This window comes from Pygocentrus nattereri, chromosome 23 (genome assembly GCF_015220715.1).
Source record: "Pygocentrus nattereri isolate fPygNat1 chromosome 23, fPygNat1.pri, whole genome shotgun sequence".
Taxonomy (NCBI): Eukaryota; Metazoa; Chordata; class Actinopteri; order Characiformes; family Serrasalmidae; genus Pygocentrus; species Pygocentrus nattereri.
In genome coordinates, this window is record NC_051233.1 from 7,523,759 (window position 1) to 7,544,844 (window position 21,086).

General features: G+C 40.1%; 1 protein-coding gene across 1 annotated transcript in view; it reads right to left on the bottom strand.

The window, feature by feature from the left end:
• Positions 1–9,625, bottom strand: part of gpsm1b (G protein signaling modulator 1b) — a 59,961-nt gene extending 50,336 nt beyond the window's left edge. The window contains exon 1 of the mRNA XM_017702896.2: positions 9,469–9,625. Coding sequence (XP_017558385.1) covers positions 9,469–9,533 — 65 coding nt within the window. The 5' untranslated portion in view covers positions 9,534–9,625. The remainder of the gene's footprint in view (positions 1–9,468) is intronic.
• Between the last annotated feature and the right edge of the window lie 11,461 nt (positions 9,626–21,086).

Consider the following 21,086-nt stretch of genomic DNA (forward strand, 5'->3'; position numbering starts at 1 on the left):
GAACATGCATCATCTAGAAAATGAAAAATGTTTAAATCCTTCATTTCGTCAAGCATGTCCTCGGTTTCAGCGGCATCGCTTGCTTATTTCCGGTACCACCGTCTGTTTTCGCACATGGGCGGAGTAAGGAAACCGAAAGAAATCAGAGTAAAGGTTAACATGCGCTGAGAAACCTGATTACTGAGCTTCTCTTTATTGGATTTCTTAATCAGATTTCTAGACTTTACTCCGAGAAACTGGAGCGTTCTGTTTACATAACTACACGAAGAACCAGACAACTGCAGATATCCGACTGTGATCTGATTATTGAGTGCATGTTAACAAACTCGCTATTGGTGTTGTTCATGTTTGCTTCTCATTCAAGTCCTTTGCTTATTTTCTCATTTTTTTCTTTTTATGTAATATCTTTACTTCTCTTACCACTGTCTGTCTGTTTATGATTGCATGTTGTCCCTCAATACATCAGAAATAAAAATAAAGCTTTAATACACCTCCATTTAGGGGTGAAAAAAAATCATTTAACAGGGCACAAATACGTTGCAATACTGATCTCTCAAAAGACTGCAATACGCAAATGTGAAGTCTAACCAAACACAGCAGACTACTGAAGTTTTCTGTAGTTGGTGTCATGCCCATATAAGGACTTCCTGGACTAAGCTGTTTATCTCTATGGAAAAAATGAATGGCATTTTTCAACGTGCTGCTTATGCGCCCTGTGGTGAACAGAAATATTCCAAACAAGAGAGCTTCACACCACCAGAACCCGCAACCCACACCCCCCAAAACAGGGTGTTATAAGGAAAAAAAAAGGAAAGCCAGCAAGATGGCTGAGCAAGAAGCCAAAGTAACCACAAATTTTGGCTCCCTATGACTGAAGAGGTGGGGGTGGGTGATAAAATGAATTGTCCCCCTCTTTGAAGGCATATGATGAAAGCCCTCCAGCAAGTTTGCACCACTAGTAGCCTGTTAATTAAGTAACGCTCTCTTTTATTTGAGGGTGCCATTTTATAGAGGAGGATTTCAACCACTACCCCTTGTCACTCACTTCCAAGGGGCAAGATAACACTCAAAAACCAAGAGGTAGAGGTAAAAATTAAAATCAGGATTGGGCCTTAGAAACAGATGCCTTTCATATACTAAGGCTTCATTGATCTGGTACACAGCTACAGGGACAGCTCAAGGACTTCAGGACCTATGACTGTAGAGACATTCACAGAAATCTGAAACATTGTCTTATTATTTTTATTATCTTCTTGCAATGTAACTAACCTGTCAATACTCTGCCCACAGATGTGTTCTGTCATAGCAACTGTCGCCAGGTTGACCATTCGTAAAAATCCCATTCAACCTAATACATTTAGGTTGAGTTTAGAGTCACTTTATAAAAGTCACTATATAAAATACCAGGCTACTGTACTGGACTGTGTTGCTCTAACTGGACAGTTTGGAAACGACAATAAATTTACCATTGTGCTGTTAGCTCAATTACAAGATACCAAAAAACTGCACATGATGTGTCCTAACAGTGTGAAACTTTCAAACACATGAAACAGTGTGTAATCAACTGTTACATTAAAATGACTTAAATTACATTTGAAATAACTGTAGATTTGTATATTTTGAGTGATTTTTTCTAACTGGAATGACCTGGTAACTAAGGCTGGGCAGTAGGAAAATATTTATCATCATCATGATAAATTACACTACAGTATGTCACGATATGTCACAATAAGTCAGTGTTTATAAAGCACTTCCCATCTGCATTGTTGATTAAAGGGAACATGATTAGTCCTGTTTAACCACAGGTTTATTACATACTAAGGCTTATTATTCAGTAACAACAGGGACTTCACTACAAACTGGCTGAGCTGTTCTTAGGTTATACAGCGAGATTCACTCAAAAGAGGCCCTGAATATTTTGTTGTAAGTCCCGTTAGGATGAAACTACTACACTACATACCTTGACATACAGTGTGTGTAATCGACTGCATTACATGTGATGCTGGAAGTTGCAAACGGAGGTTGAACATCATGACGGCTGTCCAGCACCCACCTCATCACACTGACACAGGGGCATTCCGGCTTGTTCGAAGCTCCATATACTGAGGAGCACACTGCATGCTGTTTCGTTCAGACTGCTTCATCCTAGCAAGAGTCATTAATGAATATTCACAGCCTCTTTCGAGTGAATCTCCCTGTAGAAGTGTGTAATAAAACGTTGGGCCTGCCAGTGAGCCCTGGCCATGTAAGGGGTCAATTCTGTGAGTATGTGAAATGTTGAATGAAAATAGACTCAAGTTTTTATAGTATTTTTTAAATGTGGTCCTGCTTTGTTTGCTTCAGCTTCCAAGACATCAGCATACTACTGGTAATTTTTTATGCTTGTTATGAAGAAAAGGGCCACAATACATCAAAACAACATTAAACTAAGAAAATACTACGGTTATCATCATTTTTTAAACTGAGAAAATACATTTGTGGGTTTCTCTGGCCACTTGCTCAGCCATACACCCCGTTTGGAATGTGCCTCTGCAAAACTTTGGTTTAGAGGGCCACGTAGTAACACTTCACCCCACCCCTCTATCTCAACAAAAAATTAGGACACCCTACCCCTAGGTGTGAATGCATAAAACGTACGGGTAGGGCTAAATAGTAGAGGCAAGGGGTGAAATATGATTGGGCCCAAGTGGGTTGAAAGGAGCACTTCAAGCCACCTTGCTCTGAACATGACATAAATAAAAGCCAATTCAATATTTGGTTTAAATATTAGCCAAATAATCTAACGTCAAGCCCTTATTTGAGAGATTTGAATGAGACACTCTCTGTGATGCTGAGAACAGAACAGCAATAAAAGCCATAAGTTATTGATTCTACTTGCAATAATTTGTGCCTAAAATGTTTTGAATCTAAACTATGTACCGTACAAGGATTGACTGGGCTAAAGGTTTTCCAGTAGAACCTTTTCAACACCTGCTATGCAGCCTTCTAACAAAATACACCCAAAAAATGACCTAGGTAAGTTATAAGGTCTTCAGAATAAAGTGGAAAAAATTCCAGTCATTTTGATGGTGGGTGCCTCTATGGCACAAGCCCCGCCCCTTCACCATCCACTCTACCCTGATTGGCTGCACCCAGATACCTAATTTCGATCACTCACTTTGGTTTCCACAAGAGACAGAAAATCCAACACATAGACAAGGCTGGCTATACAGTTCCACACCATTTCAACCTGTCTTTCTTATTTCTTAATCATCATTATATCCTTATTAATAACAAATAATGACTAATAACATCTCCCCTTAGTAACATCTTTAGAAAAAACTTACTCTGCATGATTTAAAAATAGCTCTAGCTCAAACCTCTGGACTCATCTCTACGATTTCATTCTAATTGTGGGTAGCACAATGAGAGCGTGTCGGCCAATTGTAGCAAACCTGTGGTCTCTGACCCCTTTGCTGGCCTCACTTGGAAGAGCAAAGCCGGGCCTGTGGTCGAGCCTGCAGTCATGAGCAACGGACACACGGTTAATTGGCAAGCTCAGAGACAACTGCGCCATAATTACATGCTTGTGGTCTCTCTGGCCCAAATGCATCGTCATGGCAGCGGCGAAAAATGCAGCCTTGACGACAGTTTGGCAGGGGAGCAGCTTTAGATTGGTGGATGTGGACTGACTGAGCTTATTTTCCCCCGGAATCTGGGAGCTAACAACAAGCTGTAGTCAAGCTGCTTGCATAAAAATCAGTATAAAGTTTGAATAAATTAAGGCTTGAGAGAAACATGTGGGCATAACGACGGGCCTTGATTTGAGGGGAATGCTAGGCTAGGCTAAACTGTCGGGAAATGACATCACCTGCGAAATAAACAGAAAACCTGAAAAAGCAACAACCAATCAGGAGCGACTCAGATAGAGTCATGGTAAGATGCTGACAACTGTATTAGGCTCTATTTGCAGAACATTAAATACATGTACGTCCTCCGATATTATGTGTACTATGTACTGCATATATTACTGTAATATTGCAAAGTAATGTTATATATTGTATATCGCGTGAAAGGTATGTGTTGTGTATTGCACTGCATTGTTAGAGCTGTATTGCATTTTATTGCATAGAAAATATCTGTCTGTCTATCTGTCTGTCTGTCTGTCTGGAACTTCATTTCATTGAACAGAAGGTTGATTTGTTTTGTTTCATCTGCTTCAGGTTACAGTGCTTACAGCATTAATCCATATCTAAATGAAGGCAACCAGGTCCAGTTGTCAAGGAAACCAAAGAGAAACTCTTGGAATGTTTTTATTTTCTTCCTCAGCAGCCGCAGAAAATCCAATAGCGCTGTGGTTTTCTTTCCTGTGCAGATTTCTGACCCTCAGATTTGTCATGCCCATTCAGAGAGCTCACATCACAAATATTACTGGAATTATGTTTCTCCGTCCCCCATGTGGTGTGAACTATCAGCAGGTGTGGTTATGTTTAGGGCCCTAAAGCAGAGGCAAGTTTTTTGGAGATTATTAAATTACACGCTATAGTGATTCAGCATCATCCCAAAGAACCAAATCAAATCTGCGTAAAATGTTGATATTTCATGTTTTATACAACCAAACGGTCAAACTGACCCCAAAGAACACCAATACATACCAAATGTTTACACTGAAAACACATCATCACATCCACATATTGTTTACCCAGTTGTCCCCATTAAATTACAAAAAAGTCATAAAAGATATGAACTAAAAATAATGTCAGTCATTTATTAAAGACGTTGAACTCTGAATGGGGTCAAACTGACCCCAAAGATAATAGGAGGGTTAAGTTTATTGTTAGCAACATTAGCATATTTGGTTGACCTATGGGTTTTCACAGGCATCCTGGCCTAAACCTAACATTTAATTATAATTAGGATTACATCCCTCAGCCTCATTGTGCTACCATGTTTAGTACAGAACCTGTTAGGCTTTTTCTTTAGTTCAGTTCATTACTCAGGCGCACACTAAACATATCAACCATGCTCCACCAAAAATAGCAGGTCTCAGTTGAATTCAAGCCGTCATATGATTCAACACACTGACAGTGGATGTTGTGATAGAGTATATATATATTTTATTACTCATACTTGAAATTACAGATAATTTAGTTGCTTCAAACTTACGCTTAGACTTAAGTTGTGCTGTGAGCCCATCAACATGATGACTGAGCCGGGTTGCAAGTCATTTAATGGTGAGCACAAGTCGCAGTGGAAGTCAGCCAAAATGCAACTTAAGTGCAACTTGAGCCCAAGTTGCATCACAATTATTGAAAGATGAGTTGCGTATCAGTCAACATGGAACTCAAGTGCAACTCATGTTAGCCTCAAGTCGAGTTGAGAGTCAATTAGTGGCAGGTTCAAGTCATGTTGCGTATCATTTAACATGCAAATCGACTGCAACTTGAGTCAAGCTGCAAGCCATTTAAAGGTGTCCAAGTCGTGCTGCAAGTCAGTCAACATTCAACTCGGGTGCACAGTGACTGAGCCAAGTCACAAAGCTTTTAGTGGCAAGCCCAAGTTGTGGTGCGAGTCAGTTAACGTGCGACTGAGGTCTGAGTCGAGCCGTGAGTCAATTGAGGGCAAGTCCAGGTTATGTTGTGTATCAGTCAACATGCAACTTGACTGCAACTTGAGTGATGTTGCAAATCATTTAAGAACAAGTCCAAGTTGCCTTGCAAGTGAGCCAGCATGTACCTCAAGTCCGCATTCACTAATGGTTACAAATTACAATATCAGTCCCTTTTGTAACAGCTTTGATGCTCAAGGACAATTTGAAGTTATCCGCTACTTTGTGAACAGCAGGCATTCACCCCGGCCCACCCCACTCTATTGTTTTGACTGGTTTAAATGCATGGACCCATGCATATGGATTGTTTTTCCTCCGACATCTATCAAACGGCATGATTGAGACTCGAGATGAAAGCCAGCCTCACACAAAGTTCAAACAAAAGGCCTCAGTCAAGTCAGCTGTTTGTCCGCTTGACGTCACAAGTCTGGACGCGGCGCTCTGCTGGTTCGTCCAAGTTGAATCATCTGAAGAAAGGAGGCTTCAACAACACCCCAAAAATATCTTGGCGCTACTGGATAAGAAGCAGTTTAAATGTCACAGCTGTCTTTCTAAAAATCATGATTGGGTGCAATGAAAACCACACAGAACATTTCTTATAAAGGGGTCTTTTACTCTAAATTTATAACTAGGCCTCAGGCTTTGAACTTGATTCTAGTAGTGCTGAAAGGTCAGTGATGACCATTTTTGGTAATGTTCTACCCAGCATGTAAGATCAGTCCACTCAAAAAAAACAAAATACTGAATGAGCTTGATTCCTGTGTGTGACACTACTGTACATTACTTTATAGCTTACGTTATTTTAGAGCCTCACATCTCCAGTGCAGAAGTCCTGTTATTTGAAACTGTGTCAGATCTGAGAGGTTTTAGTCAAGGCCCACTTTCATGCGATGACATTAAAAATACCCTAATAAGTTCACCATACTGTTCTTATCATCAGTGTTGCCTATATATTGTCTATTAAATAGTGCGTATAGTAGAAAATCCAGATTTCCTCATTTTGTGATGTAGTATGTCAACAGCATCAATGTTTTAAAACATAGCCTTCACTCCCGAGTCCATACATGGAAACTAAACTGTTTTTGTGATGTCACAAAAACCATGGTCACTGCATTCAGCCTATTCAGTGTACAGAAGTTAAGCCCCACCCATTCACACTGATGTTATAAAGAGCATTTCAGCCTGGGCCGCTTTTCTGAATGAGCTACAACACAGCGCAGCCAAACAGAACAGAGCTCATTTGCATATATCGACTTATAGGTACAGCCTGTTTAATTCTACCAGATTACAAAACTTGACATTGCAAGCATTGTACACGGAAAAATGTAGAATATCCCACACAGGAAGCTCATATATGGCCATAAGTGCATATATATCAAAAGGTCATATATTGATGCTGCCATTTTTAAGTCAGTTGCCCTTTATGCTGTTTCAAAATTTCATGATTAATGGATCAAAAGAAACAGCCCAAAATTACAAGGACAAATATTTCTCGATTTACTTCCATTAAAGGTAAAAAAAAAGTTTTGTTCTGACAGCAGCAATGTACAAATAAGTTTACATACATGTTTCATACATATATCTATCAACTACTGTACTTATATGTTCAATATATAGACCATGCATTTATGTATGCCATGATTGAATATATTCCAACACAGTTATAACTGTCACTATATTGTGTCTGTTCCAACTTTGCCAAGGAAATATACTTTTATTTATGTTTATATTATACTAAGTATATTACTGTATTATTATAACTTTCCCTTCATTAGGAAGTATGTGTGAAAAAAACAAGATACATACAAAGACCTCATATAATATTATATGAAGCTAGCATATCTCCGTTGTCAGAAGAAATCTTATATCTCCAAAATGGTCTTGATTGTTTGCTTGGTTTGTGTGTGTGTGTATATATATATATATATATATATATATATATATATGGCAGTCATACTATATATTCTATATATACACTCTTACATGTATGAAAAACGTATATATCGCTGTTGTCGGAACAAAACCTCATATCTTCAGAATGGTAACTTTACAGGAGAAGGACAAAACCTACTTTACCTTTAATGTAAGTCAATGGAACCAGATTTTTTTCTCCCAAGTCATTTTGGGCCGTTTCCTTTGGTCCATTTCTCATGACATTTACACACAACAGGCATTTTCAGATTATGTAAAAAAACTGAAAAACATCAAAAATGGAGATACAAGGTTTTCTTTGGACAACAGCAATATAAGAGTCATGTATGGCATCCATATATGAATAATATTTTCTAACACATATTGTCACACATGTTTACGTTGATGTGTGAAATGGACAATTTCAATTTTAAAGTGGCTTCACATGCATGAGCTGGAAATTAAAACATGCAAGTATATGTCACATATTTGTATCCATACATTGCCATACATCAGATTCCCATATGGGACAGGCCTTCTGCCATCTTTAGGGCGAGCAAGTGCAACTTTAAGAGGTAAGAAGGAGCTGATAATTCAGTGGTTCACTCTTTTTGTCCAACAACCTTCAGCAGTTCACTGCATGTTGGAGACTGATGGAGGACTAGCTGGAGATCAGAATACCTTCCATCTATCCACTGAAAACACACAGCGCTGCTGAAAACATGAGCTACCGCTCTTCTCGGGCACTGCTGCCAATGAGCCGAAGGGGCAGAATGACCTGGAAGGCCTCACTGAGTGCTCAATTCATGCCTCGCATGACATTAGTATTCCTCACGGCGCTCCAGAATCATTGTTATGGCCAATGTCGATGCGAAGTGCAATGTGACTATGCCCTCTGGTGTCCTGAAAACAAACGGCAAAAAATATTCTAGCGTCTACATGGCAGTCAGCACAGTTGGGGTGTATCTGAGGGTTGAGGATCACATTTTGGGGGTCTGATGATCTTGTATTTGGTTCCTAATGTGTCTCCAGTGCTCACAACTGTTCACCACATGTGGTGTTCTGTGGCACACACAAACAGTCTGCTGTTGACATTTTGAAAGTATTCCCACATTTTTGTACTTAGTAACCAATTTCAGAATCCCTGCAGCTCAAACAGGCCAAAAACCACCAAGCTGGCCTTCTCTGAGGTCCGAATTCTCCTTCTTCAACACCTGGGTGACCCCACGGCTGCCAGGAAGAAGAGAAAGAGTGACAAGGAAATAGCTCGAGCTTGCTCGGCATGAATGCACGAGGGAGAAAACAACAGAGACAGATAGCTGAAGCGACACGTATGCAAAAGGAAAAAACAGCCAGCAGCTACAGCAAGCCGGACTGTTGCTTATACAAATTCCAGTTGCCATAAAACCACAAGCCTGTGCGCTTTGCTCACACAGCTCCCCTCACTGTACATGTGTGAGTGAGTGTGTTTGTTACAGCCAGTGTGACCAAGTCTCCTCTTTAATAGCAGACACAGCTTGTAGGAGTGAAGCTGCAAAAAAAAAAAAGAAAAAGGAAAAGAAATGGAAAACAGCATGAAGAAGGAGAAGCAGCCTAGGAGGAAGTCAATAGCCAAGCTCAAAGCAAAGCCTCCCCACACCCAGTGCCAGCAACCAGCCAGACTCCTCTCCTTCTCTTCTCTCTCTCCCACTCTCTTTCTCTCTTGTTTCTCTACGAGGCTTAAGCTGGCTTCCCACTCGACAGCTTCTTGTTCGAATTTCCCCGTTCCACCTTAAATGATGCAGCAGCTGCACCGTGACAGAATGTAGAATTGTTCTGTAACAACGTAACTGCTGCACCATTTAAGGTGGAACGGGGAAATTCGAACAAGAAGCTGACTCCAGCTTCGTTCTCTTCTCCTCTCTTGCCCCGAAATCCCTCTACTCCTTCGTCCACCCAACCCAGATCTCCCGCGTGCCCCTCATTCCTACCTCGAGTGGAGCCTCTTGCTGGCCAGCTCCTGCTCCATGTTGGTGGCGCTGGCTGACTGAGCCATATGGGCTCCAGCAGCCCTTTAACGGAGATTTCCAGCTGCTCGGCTCTTCGCCCTTCCACTGTGTGCGCGCTCTCTCTCTCTCTCTCTCTCTCTCTCTCTCTCTCTCCCCCCCCTCTGTGCAATGGCAGCGCGCGCTGAGGAAGTGAGGTATTGTGCAAAGAAGCCATAAAAAGCACCAAAGACCCGCCCTCCGCCGTGACGTCACCGAGGAGGAAGCAAAGAGTGTCGAAATTTATATATAAATATATATATGTATATATACACACACACATATAATGCATTCCTTATGTGTTTATATACCTCAAAGTACCTAAATGAACCAATACCAACATGTCCCATATATATATATATATATATATATATATATATATATATATATATATATGTGTGTGTGTGCGTGTGTGTGTGTGTGTGTGTGTGTATATGTATATATACCTATGCATTACACATATAAAAAGTACCTACATTTGATAATAACATGTATACATATTATATACATGTAAGTATATATGAAATAATTATATGCCTCATATACATTATATGTTAAATCTGTATGTTTTATGTACCTCAAAGTGCTTATAAGTAATAATAACATGTCCCATACATAAGTAAATATTAAATAATAATAATACATCTCATGTTTTTATTTTATGTATATATATATATATATATATATATATATATATATATATAATATGCTTTTTTATTTTATGTATATATATATATATATATATAATATGCTCTATTGCGAAATGTATTCACTTATCTGCCTTCACACGCATATGAATTTGAGTGACATCCCATTCTTAATCCATAGGGTTTTATTATGATGTCAGCCCACCCTTTGCAGCTATAACAGCATCAACTCTTCTGGGAAGGATTTCAAGGGTTAGGAGTGTGTTTATGGGAATTTTTGACCGTTCTTCCAGAAGCACATTTGTGAGGTCAGACACTGATGTTGGACAAGAAGGCCTGACTCACAGTCTCTGCACTAATTCACCCCAAAGGTGTTCTATAGGGTTGAGGTCAGGACTCTGTGCAGCCAAGTCAAGTTCTTCCACACCAAACTCGCTCATCCGTGTCTTTATGGACCTGCTTTGTGCACTGGTGCGTTGTCATGTTGGAACAGGAAGGGGCCGTCCCCAAACTGTTCCCACAAAGTTGGGAGCATGAAATTGTCCAAACCCATACTCATCCATTGGATTGCCAGACGGAGAAGCATGATTGGTCACTCCAGAGAACACATATCCACTGCTCTAGAGTCCAGTGGTGGCGCTTTACACCACTACATTCAACACTTTACATTGCGCTTGGTGATGTAAGGCTTGGATGCAGCTGCTCGGCCATGGAAACCCATTCCATGAAGCTCTTTATGCTGTTCTTGAGCTGGTCTGAAGGCCACATGAAGTTTGGAGGTCTGTAGTGATTGATCTGCAGAAAGTTGGCGACCTCTATGTGCCTATGTGCCAGCATCCGCTGACCCCTCTCTGTCATTTTATGTAGCTGATCACTTTGTGGCTGAGCTGCTGTCGTTCCCAGTCACTTCCACTTTTTTATAATACCACTAACAGTTGACTGTGGAATATTTAGTAACAAGGACATTTCGCGACTGGACTTGTTGCAAAGGCGGCAGTTCATCACTGAAATTCACTCCTGAGGGCAACCCATTCTTTTACTAATGTTTGTAGAATACTCTGCTTGTCTGGGTGCTTGGTTTTATACACCTATGGCCATGGTAGTGATTGGAACACCTGAATTTAAAGATTTCGATGGGTGAGTGAGTACGTTCAGATATATATACATATTTTGCTGTCCAAAAAAAAATTAATTTATCGCTTTATTTTTAGTTACTTATTCTTTATACTTTATACTTATACTTATACTTTATACTTATACTTTATACTTATACTTATTTCTGCCTAATTTGAACTCTACAGCTACCAATACACTATGTAAAAATATTATGATCAGTGGACCAATAGAAATACTCAAAAAAATACTTTTTACATTAACTTAAATTCTAAGTTAAGGCCATTTTTGCCCCCTCCTGTAAAGCTGCTAGTTTGGTGATACGTGTTTTTCTTTGGACAGTGTCGATGTGTAAGTACTTGTACATAATTGTAATGTAATGACGTCATAATAATTCATAGCGGTTGCTGAATCATTCACAGGAGTCACTGAGTTATGCATTTTGGGATTAATAACTGATGTAATAACTGAATAGTAGATCTCGAGTTTAAGGGGTTAATCTGGATTTAAAGATGGAGCTGTCTGGGATTTTCTGACGCACACATGCTGTATCAGTCCTTCTATTACATGCATCGAAACACACTGTCTAAAGCCTCCGCGCTCACACAAAGTCTTTCTTTCACGTCCCAATTCCTCCCTCTCTCACTCTCTCTCTCTCTCTCTCTCTCTCTGCCTCATGCTGAGTGTCTACATTCTTTCAGTGCCCTTACTCCCCGTCAGCACAGCCACAGCCACTTCATCCTCTTCTCTTTCACAGACTTATAAAGGAATGTTCCACCATTTTTCAAACTAGGCAGTGTTCACATTACCAGGTTGAAGTGACCTAAAGCCAATCTTTTGCCCTAATGTGATGCAGATCTGGTGTTTTCAGAGCAAATCTGATCTTTTCAAATCTGCCCTGAGCCACTTTCATATGTGGTCCTTTGTATCTGGTTCATGGCCATGCGACCTTAATGTGACGCTAAGATCGGAACTCATGTGCTTTTTTTCCACTGTACATGCGCCATCATTCAGCGTTACCATGGCAGCAGCGCTGAACAGAAATTAAAGCCTGTAAACGGTGGAAAAGCAGCTCATCTCACCTTTTCTCACCTTTTCTCACCTCCTTCGTCTGGCTCTAATAATGAAGCTGAGAGCCGATCAGAGTTCATTCTCAGTGAAGCTCATTCTGCTCGTTAGTTTGTGCTGATGGTGCACGGGATTCATTCACATGACGTTTCTGAGTAGGATGTGATCTGATTTGTTATCTGAACATAGACCTAATCTCCATCTGCTGCACCCATAGCGTACCTTTGATTACAACCAGTGTGTGAGACCCCCAGGTGGTCAGGGGGTCCCATGTTGGCTATTTCAGCATTGATTGGCTGCTAACTAGATCACCAGCGATGCTAATGCTAGCTTCAGTGGCAACACAACGGTTAGTTTAACAACAACAAATGCTATTTTCTAGCTTGGTAAAGCGGTCTTCATCATTTTAATTGAGATCTTTATCAGGGGCCTCTTCCTATTTTCCTCATTATATCAAAGATAGGAGTGCCAGAGGGCACCCACCAGAGAGTCCTCAGTGAATGGGAGTAAAACAGCTAAACAGGAGCTAAACAGCTAAAAATGAAAAGTTAAAATAGTTTCTACTCACTTATCTTCAACTTTCCTTTTAATTTTAGAAAGTAGAAGGACGTATTTCACTAAAAAAATCTGCGTGTTTCCTTTTTTTTACAGCGAATGGATTTTGGGCAGCAGGACGTTAGCTTTGCTGCTACTGAGTGCTGATTGGTTGGTGAGCGCAGCAGCTCATTGGCTGTTCGGGCTCACAGACATAATGAATGCACATGAGGCGCCATTTTAAACTACTATAACTCAAATTTAAAAGTTCATCAAATATACCAGCAGTGTTGAAATGTTTTATGCCTCTCTGTGTTCAGGAAATAAATGTATTCTTTTACATAGAAATGTTTAAGCGTTTATAAACTATGATTTTCCTCAAATGCTCCATCTTAACCCATTCATTTTGGACTAGCTCAGGAGCGCCCTCTAGTGTTTGCGAAACCCGGAAGACATTGCAGAGCGATAATTCTCCTCTTTACAAGTTCTCTGATGATGCATGAGTTTACAAGATGCAGCGTACACTTGCAGCACTTCTATTAGATATGCACGCTTTTTAATACCACAACGAAAAAGAAGGACGTGTATCTTGCAATTCTCTTATTCTCTGTGCAGGGGGCGTATTTACAAACAAGCACCTGACTGCAGTCAAGTTATATTTATTAGTTAACCATGTAGTACGTACAACCTTCTAGTGAGCACCTGAACACAGCAATGGTTACACTTGCTGGGCTATGTAGGACCAGTTGAGTGAACCAGTTTGCTACAGCACCAACCTGAAGCAGACCAGTGCTGTACTTCTACTTAGTGAAGAATACCTAAGAGAGAAGCTTGCTGATTGGTGGGTAAAGCAGCTAAACATTGACTTTCCCTTGAATCAGTATTGGAGTGTATAACAGACAGCATATCATCATAATACGTTTATTTTCAGGGACCACCCACAATTTTGATTCTGATTAATTAGGTAATCCTGGACCCTGAGGACCTTCTATGTTTCACATCTTCATTGTATATGCAATATTTCTCCCTGTACTTGCTAAAAAATAAACATGTTTGCTCAAAAGAAGGAAGCTGCTGAATTCTGTTGGTAAATGTTCAGGTAAACATGTTATGAATTATATGAATTTTCAATGAACGGTGTTTGTAAACTGAGTTTTAAAAGGATTCTCTCAGAGACAGGAGTGTTCCTTAGTCTAAATTTGTGGCAGCCAAATGAGTCCCTCTGAGGCTCAGAGAGTGAGGAGAGTGTGGAGAGTTAATTTGAAAGTGTGAAACGATATGATTATCACATTCCCCCCCCCCCCCCCCCCCCCACAAGAGTGACAGTAACCAGGACTAGTGTTATTCACGCTATCACCAGCGGCCTTAGAGAATAGGCTCAGGCCTAGCATTCAGGTAGTGGGGGAACCATCAAGGTCTTCTGGGCCTTCAGATGGGGTGACAGAAAGCCGAAACTGAACCTGTTCTACAGTGTTCTAAGCTGTAGTCTGCTAGGCTAAGCTAATGTGAGTGCACAGTGGCTCCCACTGCAGTACGGGAAGTTCTAGATCCATCACTGTGAGTGCAATCCATAGTCTAAGCAGTGTTCCGGGTAGTTGTTAGGAATAGAGAACAGCAGCGGCAAGTCTGTGCCAGACCTCTTTACTGAAGTCACTGTAAAACTGGTTTGTACAAGCTCAAATATATGTTATTGTCTGTGAGAAGCTTCAAATAAAACAGCAAATGACTAACATGCTTCCAATATCCAAGTTTAATCTAGAATGTTGAACGTTAATGTCACTCTCTGTTAGCGTGGCACTAACATACTACTAGTATCCCAAGAGGCGCTGGCAGAGATGAATATTATCATTTGGGTTTTGACCACTCTAATAATCAGGACAGCAACTATACACACTTAAAAAAAACATGTTCTTCAAGTGTTCTTTAGTAAAGAAAATGTTTCTATATAGAAGCATGAACACTTAAAGAACCCTTTGCGTGATTAAAGGGTTCTTTGCATTGTTAAATGGCTCTTCAAATTGATGGAGAATGTGTTGTATATGGATCTATATAGAAACCTTTTGAAAAGGGTTCTCCTATTGTTACAGACTTGATGTCATAACAATAGCAGAACCCTCTTTGGTGCTATATAGAACCCTTTTCAGAAAGTTTCTATAGAACCAAATACAGCCCATACACTCCATCAATCTGAAAAACCATTTAATGATACAAAGAACCCTTTAATTTTGTAGAGGGTTCTTTGAATGTTTATGATTCAATACAGTTACTAAAGAACCCTTGAAGAGCCATCATTTTTAAGAATGTAAGTAAAGATAAAAAACAGTTAAAAATATTATCTGTTTGGCATTGATGTTGAATCAGAGGACGCCGCCTATGACGCTTCGGCTTAGATTGCAATGATGTGCGCTGATAAGGGTTTTGCATATAAGTGGAGGTCTTTGTAATCTTGTTTTTTGCCTTAACTGCCTTGTTTTTTGTGTTTGTTAGCAAAGCAGTGGATGTCAGGCCTACATCGTGTTTGCCTCAGCATTGCTGAACGCTCGAGGTTTGGCCCAGAGCCCCAAAGATCCACTCCAGAAAAAAACATTGTGTTGTCCCACATAGCTGCGGTTTGATGATGGCTGTTTGGTGTTGCCTGTACTGATGCCTTTGTTGGTGAGGTCTCCAGTACTGAACAACAAAATGGAAAGTGGTTTAGACTGAAGATTAATCCAAAGCACATTCAGGGAGGCTGGGGGAGGGGGTGGTGGTGGTGTAGTCAAGCTTAGCTTGCTGAACATGTCACAATAGTGAGTTTGCACAGCGCTGTGTAAGTTTTGTGGTTAAAACTGACAGAAGTTTTATAGCTGAGTCAGGGTAAAATATGGTGAGAGCGCGCTGCTGTGAGTTGCCCTGTAGAGCCTGAATAATCGGTCAGAGGCATCAGGTCAGGAGTTTTTCACACCACGCCGTACATATTTACATATTAACATCACACACACACAGACTCAAAAAGAAAGTAAATCCAGCAGATCTGGTTTATGAGGGGCCTGGCCACTTCCTATTTCCCCCATTATATTAAAAACAGGACGAGTGAGTCCTCAATGAATGGAAGTAAATGAAGCTAAAATGCTAAAAACAAAAAGTTCAAATAGTTTCTAATCACTTACCCAGAACTTGCCTTTAACTTTAGAATGTAGAAGGATGTATTTCACTATAAAGTAAAGAAAACTTGCCTGTGAGTTTCCTTTTCTCTACAGAAAAAAGGTTTTCGGCAGGGCAATGTTAGTGCTGATTGGTTGGCGAGTGGAGCAGCTCACTGACGCCATGAACATACATTAAACTCCTATTACTTGAGTTTTAAAGCTTTTTAAAAATATAACAGCAGTGTTAAGATGTTTTATACTATACAGTGTCCAGGAAATAAATGTATCCTTTTTTCATTATAAATGTTTAAACATTTATAAACTATGATTTTGCTCAAATGCTCCATCTTAACCCATTCATTTTGGACTCACTCAGGAGCCCCCTCTAGTGTTTGAGAAACCCGGAAGACACTATACCACTTCTGACACCAGCGTAGCATTGCAATAGAGGACATGGGAGAGGCAGTCATTTCCACTATAAGAAGTGCCTTTTATTAAACAGCAGGGCAGAAAGGCACATAACATACAGGCAAATGGGGGAAGGTCACGTATAACCATAGTCTTCCACCTCATGGCGTTAGCGTGAGCAGTGGGATGCTACAGTATGTTATATTTAAATGTCTCAAAAAATGTTTTGCATTGCGTAACAAATTTAACTGATACTAACCCAGCTGAAGGTGAGTGGGTTCTGTTGGAATAATTCTCTCCTCACGGTTCACTTATCACCTTCCACCATTAGTGGACATACACTATATTGCAGAAAGTATTTACTAGTTTGCCTTCACACACATATGAACTTGAGTAGCTTCCCATTCTTAATCCATAGGGTTTAATATGATGTCAGCCCACCCTTTGCAGCTATAACAGCTTCACCTCTTCTGGCAAGGCTTTCCACAAGGTTTAGGAGTGTGTTTATGGGAAAGTTTGACTCTTCTTCCAGAAACACATTTGTGAGGTCACTGATGTTGGATGAGAAGGCCTGGCTCGCAGTCTCCGCTCTAATTCATCCCAAAGATGTTTTATCGGGTTAAGGTCAGGACTCTGTTCAGCCCAGTCAAGTTCTTCCACACCAACCTTGCTCATCCATGTCTTTGTGGACTTTGTGGACTGGTGCACTGTCATGTTGGAACAGGAAGGGGGCATCCCCAAACTGTTCCCACAAAGTTGGGAGCATGAAATTGGTTATAATCTCTTGGTGCTGAAGCAATAAGAGTTCCTTTCACTGAGGGGCTGAACTTAAACAACCCCACACCATAATCCCCCCTCCACCAAACTTTTCTGTTCTCCTGGCAACCGCCACATCCAGAAGTGTGATTTGTCCCTCCAGAGAACATGTCTCCACTGCTGCAGAGTCCAGCGGCGGCTTGTTTTGAGTTGCTGACAGTTGTTAAAAATCTTCAAATGACCTTTAAAGCGTGCTTTAGACTTGGTTTTCAGTCTACGCTGCTAGACATCCTCTGTGTGAAGTTCCTTATTTTGTTTTTTTAGTGAACAGCTTTGGTCAGAAGGCTGTGACTGAGGCTATTTTGCCCTGAGGCATGTGTCTCCAGCTGCTGTCTCAGTGGTGATGGGTGTATTATTTTTGTTTTTGACATTTCTCTCTTTCTGGAATCCGCTCTGTCTGTGTTTTTCGTGGACTCGGGGCCTGTGGCGTACCAGTATGGGCGCACTGAAGAATAACGCAAGCGATTCTGTCTTAGATTTGCAGACTGAAATATCTGCTTTGTGTGAATTAAGAGCAGATATGACAGTGTGGATGTTTAATGAGACCAGAGTCAGACAAACAAGTACAGCCTTTTAATTTTATATTAACCACACAAATGTTTGGCATGATGCATCCTTTCCTTTCCCCTGTTGGAGGATCTTTACGGCTGCAATAAAAAAAGTCATCAGAAACATTCTGCGGCTTCTGGTATAAACATGAAAAACACTCAGAATGCTTTTCTCTGTGCACAGTACTGAGTGGTGTTTGTGTTCTAATTTTTAAGTGTAATCACTTGTAACAATAACACGATTGTAACAGTAACACTAGTGATAATGATACTATATCTTATTAAAGACCTATACCTAGATCTATATCTTATCCTACCTCTAATTAATGTGCAATATCTGCTGCTGATAGATTGGTACAAGTGCAATACACAAGTTCTGTGCAATATCTTTAATTGTTACTGTGCAATATCTACAATTTCTGTGTGATATCCAGTCATTACCTGCTCAGAACTGTGCAATATACATACAACTGCATGTGTAAACTGTAAATTTGTATAATTTCTTAATTCTATTTTTATTGTTTATATTTTTCTGCTAACAGACGCCTTGTTTATTTATTTATTTCTATAGTATATCATATATTTTGCACGTCTTGGTCTACTTACTGCTCTTTATCTGCTTACTGTGTATTCTGCTGTAACAATGCAAATTTCCCCCAGTGGGATAATAAAAGTCTATCTTTTGCTCTCCAGGAACTCAAAGGGCTTTACATAAATCTATAAAAATACAAAGTAATGTAGAGACAGCTGAGCATTAAGCTATCTTATGACCTTATGTATTTCTAAACAACACAGACAGCACTTAAACTTGATTTGGATTGAGCATCCAGTCATAATTAGGCCCAATGTCCAGCACCAGGGGGTCATTTAGAGGGGCAAAGCACTATCATCCAATCATAATGGCCCACAAAATCTGCTTCTAGCTCAGAAATCATGACAACCATGATGGGTGGCTTGCAGCGTAGCGGCTGCAGAGGTAAACCAGCAGCCAGAAGGTTACGGGTTAAATCCCCGTATTCCCAGTAAACCCGGCTGCATGTAACAGATATCGGCACTTAAAATGCATTAGGCAATATATACGTTTCCAAAATACCCCCTCATCAAGTTGCATGTTTTGAGTTGGTTTTCTAAGTAAAATAAGTTAACACACTTACAACTCTACAGAGAACACACTCGAGTGTGTTACATATGCAGAAAAGTAAATGGTAACCTGCTGCCCTCTAGTGGACGAATACAATGTTTACAGACAGGAGTCAGGAATTGCAAAATAACTGGTTGTGTTCAAGTGTATTTGAGCAAAATGACAAAGTTTTGCTCTATTTTGTGTGTGTGTTTGTGTCTGTGTGTGTGTGTGTGTGTGTGTGTTTGTGTGTGTGTGTGTGTGTGTGTGGGTGGGTGTGGGTGTGGGTGTGGGTGTGCATGTGTGGGTGTGCATGTGTGTGTGTGGTGAGACAGTTTCAGTACGCCTGTGGCTCTGCTGACTGTGCTCTCAGGTCCTCTTCTCATGAAGCAGCAAATCTTGTAGGTTCTCACATCTTGTAGCAAACGTGCACAAAAGTAAATCAATAATAATGATAATAAAAATGACTGTGAGCATAATAAACCATTGAATTACTATCTAATTAATAATGCACTATTATTATTATTATTATTATTATTGTTATCTTTATTCTTGTTATTATTATTGTTATCTTTATTGTTGTTATTATTATTGTTATTATTATTACTTTTATTTGTTTTTGTTGTCGGAGTTTAAAAGGACAAAGATTATAACAATAATAATAATAATAATACAGTAGTAATAGTATTAATAATTTAGCAGCTCTATCATCAATGAAGAACAATGAAGTAGCTTTAGTGCTGAATTTCAGTTTAAAGTTATATAATGTGTTTTAGTATCATCACTATGAACATAATAGAGACAAACAGAAATAGTCGCAGAGCTGTTAACTCCTTACACTAAAAATGGATGAAACATATCATTTCATTTCTGTTATGTTTTTAAAATGGATCATTTCTAGCAAACAGAACAAATCTGAATGAGTTTTTCTCGTCATCTTTTCTGTATTTGGCCACGAGGCGGCGCTGTTTCTCCATTAACTGCACTGATCGGAAACACAAATGGCACAACAGTGACACCGTGCGGCGAAACAAAACTCCCCTCCAGCTCATGATGATACAGTATTAATATAAACATATACAGCGCGTATTGTATGTTTGCACACTGCATCTATGTGTAATAATAATGTGCCCCAAATGTGTTAAATATATAATCGCAACTTTATAGAAAAGGTGAAAAGCCAATGAAAAGACTGTGTACACCAATTAGCGTCATGCTAACGTCATGGCTACATCATCACACCTTTGTCTCAAGGCATTTGAAGTTGTTCGGTGTCTCTAATAGGCTTGATTCTGTGGTTTCCGACACTGAACTGACACTATGAAACCTCGTTATCGACACAATACGGGATAAATTCGGCTTTCCAGATGGCAGCTGCTACTGTTTTAGCTTAGATAGTGCTGTGACTCCTTTTTAAAGACATAAACATATAACTATTAATACTAATAGTCTATTAGAGGTCACTTAACGACTCCCCGTTCAGGCGATTACCTACCAATGCGTTTAGCATCATGCTAGTTGGTGTTTGTGCTAGCTTCCATTGCTTGCTAGCTGCATTAGCCTCATAGCTCCAGTGCGAAAAGCTGGTCGAAGAGGAAAACTGGGTAAGTTTGATTTCGCAGAACTATCACTTTAACAAATTCACACCGCCCCCAACTTCGGGGTCAAGCTGTTGAGGCGTGTGGCTGGCCGGTGGTCCTATTGTTTTGATGAGTGGCTTTGTGTGGCTCCTCAGCCCCACAATCAGTACCCCCCCCCACCCCACACCACCCCACCCCCCATGTCCTTACAAAGCCTTTGACCTGATCATAAAGAAATAATTACTGCATGCTTTACTGTAATCTCCACAACACCCCATCAGTTAAAGTGGCGGAGAGGATGAGCTTAAGGAACTCTTTGTTTAATGAATGGTGAATCTCCGCAGCAGGGCTGTGAGAAGACCTGCTCACTTAATGCCGCTGCGCTTATCAAATAAACCAGACGCTTATTTTTATGTATTTGTGCTGGTCGTGTGAAGGAAACTATATGTAATTAAAATAAATATCAACAACAATAATATACTTCATAGTATAAGTACACGAATATCTATTTGCAACAATAATTTGTTCACACACACACACATATACACACACACATGCTCTTCAGTGATCAGAGCACCACCCACAGCACCACCACCGACCAGGTA